The sequence below is a fragment of the Penaeus chinensis genome, chromosome 17 (assembly GCF_019202785.1).
Source record: "Penaeus chinensis breed Huanghai No. 1 chromosome 17, ASM1920278v2, whole genome shotgun sequence".
Taxonomy (NCBI): domain Eukaryota; kingdom Metazoa; phylum Arthropoda; class Malacostraca; order Decapoda; family Penaeidae; genus Penaeus; species Penaeus chinensis.
This window is the reverse complement of record NC_061835.1, coordinates 12,865,103-12,875,102: the sequence shown is the minus strand read 5'-3', so window position 1 is coordinate 12,875,102 and position 10,000 is coordinate 12,865,103. Positions and strand designations below refer to the sequence as shown.

Here is a 10,000-nt window from a genome sequence, read left to right as displayed (position 1 = left end):
CTGGCGATTCAATATATACAAATTATGAATTCATGCGAATATAAATAACGACTCCCCCCCACCACCCCCCCAAAAAAAAAAAAAAAAAAAAAAAACTATCCTATCTATAAAGCTGATCGTTTCATTTTACTTTCCTGCGCCTCAATTCTCTCGTTTTCACTTGTGATTTCCTTCCGTTTCCACCTTAACTTCTCATAATTTCGTATCCTTTTCACTCTTTAAAACAATTTTTCCAACCTCAAAAATTTCGCACTGACCCACAAACACCTTTTTAAATAATGTGCAGGAACACCACATAACCAATTCTCGCACTCTTGACACCACACCGAGAGCTAAAAGAGTGTGCCACGACACAGAAGCAAGCACAGACCTCGGTGTCACTTCAGGTCGTGTGTCATAAGGTGTCAGAACGTAAGCTCAGTGCCAGAAACCACATCAGGCGCCTCCTCCTCATGTGCAGACGGAACAAGCACACGAATATATAAATAAATGAGAATAAATAACTGAATACGAGAATAATAGATTATTTAATTGCACAGAAGGTTATATCTCGCTGATATATATTTTTTTCTTTCTTCTTTTTTTTCCCATATTCGGAACACTCTGTCACCACGCGAACTGGCATCAAAAGGAAGGGGAAAAGGATGAAGAAGCACAGAAAATAAAGGGGGAATTGCAGAAAAGAATAAGAGGAGAGGGAGGGACAGAGGGAGCGGTAGGGAGAGGGGGGGGGGCGCAGGGAGAGGGAGAGGGAAAGAGAGAGAGAGAGAGAGAGAGAGAGAGAGAGAGAGAGAGAGAGAGAGAGAGAGAGAGAGAGAGAGAGAGAGAGAGAGAGAGAGAGAGAGAGAGTGAGTGAATGAGAGAGAGAGAGAGAGAGTGAGTGAATAAGAGACAGAGAGAGACCCAGACAGACAGAATAAAAATGAAATAAAGAAAAACAAAAAATAGGAGAAAAGAGAACGAAAGAACGAGGATAAACAACAGAGAGATGAAAGGATGAAAAGGCCCCCTGTTCTCAGCCAGCCTCGAGCGCTCACTTGGCCCCGCGGACGACCTATCTCCGACACTCACGGCATAGCGACTGTCATCTGCCTCTCGCTCCCCCTTCCCTCCTCCCTCCCCTGCCCTCACCCCCTCCCTTCCCTCACCTCACCCCTTCTCTCTCCCCCTCCTCTCCCCTCTTCCCTCTCACCCTCTTTCCCTACCCTACCCCCTTCAACCCCTCCCTCCCCTCTCCCCCTTCTCGTGCCCCCTCTGAACCCTATCCCCTCCCCCTCTCTCTCCTAACCCTACCCCCCCCTCACCCACTCTCTCAACTCTACCCCCCTCACCCTTTCTCCATTCCTCTTTGCTCTCCCCCCTCCTCTCTCTTCCTTCCCCCGCTCTTCATCCCCTTCTCCTCCTCCTCCTCCCCTATATCCTCCCCCCTCATCCCCCTCCCCCTTCCTCTTTCCACCCTCCCCCTCCCCCTTCCTCTTTCCCCCCTCCCCCTCCCTCCTCCATCCCCCTTCCTCCCCATTCCCTCTTTACCTTTTCTCTCCCCATTTCCTTTCTCCCCCCCCCCTCGTCCTCCCCCTTCCCCCCCTCCCCCGCCCCCACACCAACCTATTTCTATTTTCCGGCACCCTTTGCAATTGCTCAATCTGCATTATCGGGGATTTGCAACGTGCAACATACCTTGAATTATGGGGAGTTTTTCTTTTTTTATTTATTGCTTATTATTTGTGTTATTCTTCCTTCCCACCTTCGTTTCTTTTGTCTCCATCATTCTTCTCTCCCCTCTTTACTTCCTATTATTTTCCTTATTCCTCCCTCCGTCTTTATTCTCCTTCTTCTTTATTACTTTCCTCCCGTCTTTATTTCCTATTACTTTTTTTTATCATTATTCATCTTTTACTTCCTAGTATCGTTATTATTCTATCCTCCCATCTTTATTCCCTATTACTTTTATCATTCGTTCATCCCATTATCTTTAATTATCATACCCTCTCATCTTTATCACCTTTATCTTTATTCCCCTTCCTTATTCCCAATTATCTCTATTATTATTCCCGTCTTTATTTAGTATTTCTTTCATTATTATTGCCTCATATCTTTATATCCTATTATCTTTTATCCCTCTTCCCTCCTTTATTTCTGTCCTTCTTTCCTTCCATCTTTCTTTCCTGCGGCTTTATCACTGTTCTCTTCCATGCCCACATCCTATTATATTTATTATCATTCTCTCCTATTTATATTTCCTATCACTTCTATCGTTCTCTCTTTCCATCTCTATTTCCTACTTTTTTTTTTATATCATTCTTCCCTTTCTTGTTCGTTTCGCATCATATTTATCATCATTTTATACCATTTTTTTTTATCCTGTTATCCCTTTTATCATCATTTTATACCATTTTTTTTTATCCTGTTATCCCTATCATACTTTCATCTCATTCCTATATTATATTTTCCTTATCACTCTACCCTCTTTATATCCAACATTCTTTTTTTTTATCCTTATTGCCCCCTATCCTTATTCCCCATCATCAATTATTCTCCCTCCCTCTCCTTTCTCTCTTCCTCCCTTCCCCCTTCATCCTCACCCCGGGCAAAAAAAAAAAAAAAAAAAAAAAAAAAAAAAAAAAAAAAAAAAAAAAAAAAAAAACGCAGGAATTGGCGTCACTGACTATATTTACGGCGTCATGCGTCTGGAGTTAGCTGTCATGACTAACTGCACCGATATACGTTCGCATAAATATATATATATGCACATGCGTATGGGCGAGCATGTACGTGTGGAGAGGCATGCGCACATAGGGACGAATTTGACTTTCTCCTTTCTTCTTTTGTCTCTGTTTAGGTCTTTTCTTTTCTTTTTTCTTTTTTCTTTTTTCCTTTCCTTCTCTCTAGCTTTCTCTCTTTCTTCTCTACTTTTTTTTTCTTTTCCTTCTCTCTATCTATCTCTTTTTCTCCTATTCTTTTCTTTTCTTTTTTTTTTCTTTTCCTTCTCTCTAGCTTTCTCTCTTTCTCCTCTTTTTTTCTTTTCTTTTTCTTTTCCTTTCCTTCTCTCTATCTTTCTCTCTTTCTCCTCTCCTTCTCTTTTTCTCGCTCTTTTCCTTTCCTTTCTCTACTTTCCCTCTCTCTCTTGTTCACTTCTCTTCTCTTTTCTCCTCTCCCTCTTTCTTTGCCTTCCTTAATAAACACGAAGGCGATGATGGCGACAATAACAATAACAAAAAATATATATATATATATGTTATGTAATTAACAACAACAATAATAACAACAAGAAGCCCTTAATCAATTAAACTCAACACTAATATCACCCCCCCCCCCCCCAGCACCCATCATCCCTAATAATAATAACAATGATAATCATCTCTGCATTTATAGTATTACCAACACCAAGAATCGCCTTAATCCACTGACCTCATCACCAATACCCCCCTCCCCCCCCATGCCCGACCGACCCCCCCCCCCCTTCGACACCCCATTAGCTGCGACCGAGAGCCAATTAGCGCGGCAGAGGACCAAGAGGCCCACAGGCAGCCTATCTTTGCCCCTTTCCGTGGGCGGGCGCGTGGGCGTGCAGGCGGGAGGAAGGCCTGTAGGGCGGAAGGGCGCCTCCCAACGCTTCTCTTGGCTTCACGCCCATCCCCTTCGCCGCCCGCGCAAAAACAGGGGCGGCCTCCCACCCCCGGGGCCAAACGAATATATTGTAAACAACCTCGGACGAAGGTGGGCGGAGGTGGGCGTGGGTTGGGCGTGGGTTGGGCGTGGGGTGGGTGAAGGTGGGTGAAGGTGGGCGCCCATAAGTCGGTCTTCTCGGAGCGCCGTTTCCCTTAAGAATCTATAACTCTTTTCTTTAATTAATTATTGCTCTCTCTTTCCTTTATTGTATTTATCGCTTTCAAACTCTCTCTCCTGCTTCTGTTCCCTCTCCTTCTCCTCCTGTTTCTCTTTCATCTTCTTTATCCTCTCCCACTCCCTCTTCCTCTCCTTCTTCAACTATCACCCCCTCTCCCTATATTCTAATCCCCCTTTCCTTCCTCTTCCCTTTCTCCCTCTCTTTCTCCTCCCTCTCCTCCCCCTTTTCCCTTTCCTTTCTCATTCTCTTCCTCTTTCTCCACCTCCTCCCCTCTCCCCATCCTCTTCCCCTTTCTCCTCCTCGTTCCCCCTCTCCCTCCTCCTTCCCTCTATCCCTTCCCCTCTTCCTCTTTCTCCTCCTCCTTCCCCCTCCTCCTCCTCTTTCTCCTCCTCCTCCTCTTTCTCCTCCTCCTTCCCTCTATCCCTCCTTATCTTCCTCTTTCTCCTCCTCCTTCCCTCTATCCCTCCTTCTCTTCCTCTTTCTCCTCCTCCTCCCCCCCCCCTCCTCCTCTTTCTCCTCCTCCTTCCCTCTATCCCTTCCTCTCTTCCTCTTCCTCCTCCTCCTTCCCCCTCTCCCTTCTCCTCTTCCTCTTTCTCCTCCTCCTTCCCCCTATCCCTTCCCCTCTTCCTCTTTCGCCTCCTCCTTCCCCCTCCTCCTCCTCCTTCACTCTTCCCCCTCCTCTTCTTCTTTCTCCTCCTCCTTCCCTCTATCCCTTCTCCTCTTCCTCTTTCTCCTTCTCCTTCCCCCTCTCCCTTCTCCTCTTCCTCCTCCTCCTTCCCCCTCTCCCCGCCCCCTGCTGTTTACGCGCGTGTCTGTTCCGATCACAAGTCGGGAACAGTTTCACCTCTTTATGAGTTGGAGGCTCGCGGCGTGTCAGGAGAAGTATGAGGAAGTGAGCGGAATGAGAGCGTGTGCGCGTTGAAAATATATAGACACAGGTACGAAAAAAAAAAAAAAAAAATACGCACATAGATACGGACACACATACTGATACATACAGATACACAGACACGTTACAGCCACAAACACATGCACACACATGCACACATGCACACAAACACACACACACACACACACAGACACACACACACATACACACACACACAATCACACAATCACGCACGAATGTACATATAAATACACACACACACACACACACACATACCCTTACGCAAGTATATATACGCACACGTGTATGTACTCACACACGGAATACGAAGACACATCCATCCATCCATACATACATACACGCATTCACACACAAGCAAAACACATTAACCAAATACCACGATCATTATCATTATTTAACCTCCATATCGTCAAGTTCTGCTTCATCCATTAAACCCAGTTTTCTCCCAACTACATTCGCAACATGGTTAAAATAAGACCTGGCAGAAGCAAGAGGCCCTTAATTAATATAAATCGTCAATAGCGCCTATTCGTATCTTCAGACATTCCTCATGACTGAAACACACCGTCCGTTTTCGCCATAATTCTGCCCAACTAATGATCTGTTTGTCATCGCGAGGCAATAAAACCAAGAATATCGAACAAAAACAAATAAAATGCACATGAGAAATATAGATCAAGGATTTTTTTTTCGTTTCTTTATCTCTCTCTCTCTCTCTCTCTCTCTCTCTCTCTCTCTCTCTCTCTCTCTCTCTCTCTCTCTCTCTCTCTCTCTCTCTCTCTCTCTCTCTCTCTCTCTCTCTCTCTCTCTCTCTCTCTCTCTCTCTCTCTCTCTCTCTCTCTCTCTCTCTCTCTCTCTCCCTTTCTCCCTTTCTCCCTTTCTCCCTCTCTCTTTCTCTCCCTCTCTCCCTCTCTCACTCTCTCACTCTCTCCCTCTCTCACTCTCTCCCTCTCTCACTCTCTCCCTCTCTCACTCTCTCCCTCTCTAAATTGGGTTTTCCAAAAGAATGATTTAAGTGGCGTCCAACTTTGGCACAGAACATTGAAAGTAAAACATGGCGTTCGCATCCAACACAGTTTCCTATCAATTCCCGCGACTTATTACATGTGATTTCCAATTTGATTGTTTATATTTATGGTTGTCTGTCGTAATATTCTTACAGTAAATGAATATACAGACATACATGTATATGTATGTAGGTATGTGTGCATGAATGTGTATACATATACATATATGAGTGTGTTTGTGTGTGTGTGTGTGTGTGTGTGTGTGTGTGTGTGTGTGTGTGTGTGTGTGTGTGTGTGTGTGTGTGTGTGTGTGTGTGTGTGTACATACATACATATCTATATATACATTTACATAACTTTAAATGCATATATATAAATATATAAACACAGTTAAGCATACGCATTACATATGCATAAATGCCTATGATAGCGTGTGTTTATGCGTGTGTAGGTACGCCCCCCCCCCCCCCCCCCCCCCCCCCCGGGCGTCGCCGGCAGCGCCAGGTGTACCACGAGCCAAGGGGCCTCTCGGCTGCTAAGGGCACTCTTTTCGCCGAGTTTTTCCCCCGCGGTTCCTCCCCCCTCCCCTCCCCCTCCCCTCCCCCTCCTCCTCCTCCTCCGTGGCACTCGGCCAGCTTTCTCTCTCTCTCTATCACTCTCTCTCTCTCTCTCTCTCTCTCTCTCTCTCTCTCTCTCTCTCTCTCTCTCTCTCTCTCTCTCTCTCTCTCTCTCTCTCTCTCTCTCTCTTCCATATGGGTTCTTAGGATTATTTCGTGTTTCTGACCTTTTTCGCTTGCGTTTTCTGGTTTTGTCTTTTGTTTTGATTCTCTGCCTATTTTTTTTTCTACTCTTTATCTCTTCCCCCCCCCCCCCCCCCCCCGTACGCTCTCGCTCTCGCTCTCTCTCTCTATTTATCTTACTAAATACGTGGTCTAAATACGTAAAACTAAGACACCAAGTAGGAACCATGAAACACCCATCCACACGTAATTTATCGCAACCAATTAATACATCGCGCCAGGTCTATCTCATATTTCTATATTCAATTATGATAATAGAAAAGCTAACTAGATATCACTACGGATTAGCCAGAATGAAAACGAATTTGAGATAAAAACGCGCCATTAACTCCCAAAATAATAATAAAGAAGAAATAAAAATAAAGTTTCCGAAGAAGACACACCTGTATAGTCCACAATGGCTTGTCCCAAAAGTGATCATTCACCCTTAATATTACGAGCTGATACTGAATAACGATAATAATAACAATATTGATAACAATGAATGGTTATATGCGAATTAGACATATACTCACGCACTGAATCGTGTTCATTATTTAGATAAAGGCGTCACGAGACCTCCCAAACGAAAGTATAAATAACTCTCACCAAGAGTATCCATGACGTCATCGGCGAAAATAAAAATGGCGGGTAACTTTTCTTTTAAAAAAAATTAAAAATGGCGGGTAACATTTCTTTTCAAAATGCAAAACATGTATTTCTTATACTCATGAAAATACATCTTCTGCTCTTACTATTTATGGCAAAAGAGATCATTACTATTGCTGATAATAAAAATACTCAAAAACTATCAGTAGCTATTGATAAAATTAAAATATTTCCCATCCAATATATTATGAAAATAGTAATAACAGTGGGTATTGCAAATATATATTTCTATTGCAAAACCTTCTTTTGCAATGCAAGACGAAAATAAGAAACCGTCATATCTCAAAGTGTCACGTCGATGACAATTTGCATAAACATTCGACTGAGTCACGCACTTCCTGAGTGAAATAAATAAAATAAAATAAAACAAGCTATGACACATACTAGCTAACATTCCTTTTATTAAAGGCATTCCTGATCTCGCCCTTAAAGTCCCAGTTGCACAGATAAATGTTTTAGCGTTGAGCATTCTGTCATGCGCGATCGCCGCCATGCATTCCACGTCTGACGTCACACTCTCCACACGCGTCACACTTACTACTGTGACGTCATTCCCGGACGTCACAGTCTACGGGAATTCCGCGTGCGATTTCACTTCATTCCGGGAAGGGAGGACTATTTTCGATTCTTGACGCAATCGTTGCAATGCGAGAGAGGATAATGAATGAAATTATAAAAACACAAGTCGAAAACAGAAAGAAAAATAAAGATGAAGACGTACAGAGAAAGAAGAGAAAAGAGTAAAAACAATATATCCCATGAACGAAAGAAGAAAACATGGGAGAAAATCGAGTAACAATGACAAGTCAGAATACAATTTATCCTCTTATCGCATTGCAGCCAAACCGACCCCAATCTCAGACAAAAAATAAATGCACAGCTGTAGGTACGCACCAGCACATATATGCGTAACTAAATATATGTACGCATGATACGATAATACCGTATCATTGGAAAATTAAGTGACAGAAAGAACGGGGAAACAAAAAAAAAAGCTAAGTCCACACACACATATACATACATACGTATACATACATACATATACCCCCCCCCCCCCCTTGCACATACATACAAACATACGTATACATATATACATACCCCCCTTGCACATACACACACACACACACACACACACACACACATACACACACCGCTTCCACACAACCCTGGGCCACACTCACCCTGCTCGGACACGACGTACGACACGTAGCAGGAGCCGTCCTTCCTGTCCTTGAAGTCGATCTCGGCCTTGCTGGGGCCCTCGACGGAGATGGCCAGGGAGCCCGCGCCGGCCTCGCGGGTCCACACGTTGAACTCCGACGGCATGTTCTGCTCGCCGCGCTCCAGGCCGGGGCCGCCCGCGTGCACTCGGTGGGCGCCGCCGTCCTTCAGGGGACCAACCTGAGGGGGGGATGGGGAGAGACAGAGAGCGGTGAGTGGGGAGAAGTCAAGAAGGGGTAACTCCAATGATTTGTTTATGTTTTACGAAAAGATATCGGTGATTTAAACAGGAATGCATAGAGGAAAAAAACTATCCAAAAAAAAAAATATATATATATCTATATATTCCAAACTCTAACTCATATTCCTTTCTCTATCTATAAAAAATAACCAGTTGAAATCTCCAATTCTTCTTCTTCCTCCTCCTCCTCCTCCTCCTCCTCCTCCTCCTCCTCCTCCTCCTCCTCCTCCTCCTCCTCCTCCTCCTCCTCCTCCTCCTCCTCCTCCTCCTCCTCCTAGTCTTATCTCACCTACACTACTGCTAATCCCCCCCTCCTGTATCCCTTGTTCTTTCCCCAACCCCATCCATCCCGTATTCCCCATACCCATGCCCCATCTTCCCCTCTACCCCCATCCCCTTCATCCCTTCCCCATGCCCATACCCTCCTCCCTAGAAGCACAGCCAGTTTGGATAGATGCTTTGGTATCTTACCCTGGCTTTTTGCAGGGCATGTACACTGTTCTGTAAATAAATGTTATCAATCAATCCGCCAATCCCAGGCCCTTTCCCATACCCCTCCCTCCCTTCTATCCCCATCCACCTTCCTATACTCCCCCCTTCCTCCAGCCCTCTACATTAAACTCCATCGCACTCACGGTGAACTGGAAGGGCGAGCCGGGAATGTGCATGTCCTGGAACTTGACGGACACTGTGTGGACACCCAGCTCCTTGGGCACGAAGTTGACCCCGTAGAGACCGTCCTCGACCTCGGACACCATGGCGTCTTCGGTGATGCCTCCGGGAGAGGTCACGGTGGCCGAGAGGTCGAAGGAGGAGATGCCAGGCAGCTTGAAGGTCAGGCGGCACTGAGAGCCAACTTCGGTCAGAGGGACGGCCTCGCGCTGCCGCTTGATGCGCTCCGTCTGTCGGTTCGAGCCCTCGCCCGTTACCTGCAGGGGGGGGGGGGGGGATTGAAGTCATTGATTAAGATTTTTATGACAATAAAGTATTGATATGACAATAAAAATACTTATGAAGTGACATTGGTAATTTACTAATAAGTTCCGAATACGATAAATTATGCATCTCACAACAGACTCTACCATGAAGATTATATACGTTCCATGATGAAGGTAAGCAACAGAATCAATATAGAGCTCAAAATTGACTTAGACAATCGAGTCCCCCGTAAATAACAACAGCAATAAAGGACGCCAACCCACCTTGACAGTGAAAGGAGACCCAGGGACATGGTTGTCAGCAAACTTGAGGTTGACGATGTAGTACCCGGGCTCAGTGGGCTTGTAGCCAATGGTGAGAGTTCCGTCTTCGTTGTCCTGTTGCGAA

The 10,000-nt window shown here is 45.1% G+C and overlaps 1 protein-coding gene across 2 annotated transcripts in view; it reads right to left on the bottom strand.

Moving 5' to 3' along the window:
* LOC125034176 (filamin-A-like) overlaps window positions 1-10,000 on the bottom strand; it is a gene marked incomplete at its 5' end in the record, with an annotated part of 125,693 nt that overhangs the window by 10,706 nt on the left and 104,987 nt on the right. For both annotated transcript variants that reach the window (XM_047625857.1, XM_047625859.1), the window contains 3 exon segments: window positions 8,394-8,613; window positions 9,310-9,603; window positions 9,877-9,990. In XM_047625857.1, coding sequence (XP_047481813.1) covers window positions 8,394-8,613; window positions 9,310-9,603; window positions 9,877-9,990 — 628 coding nt within the window.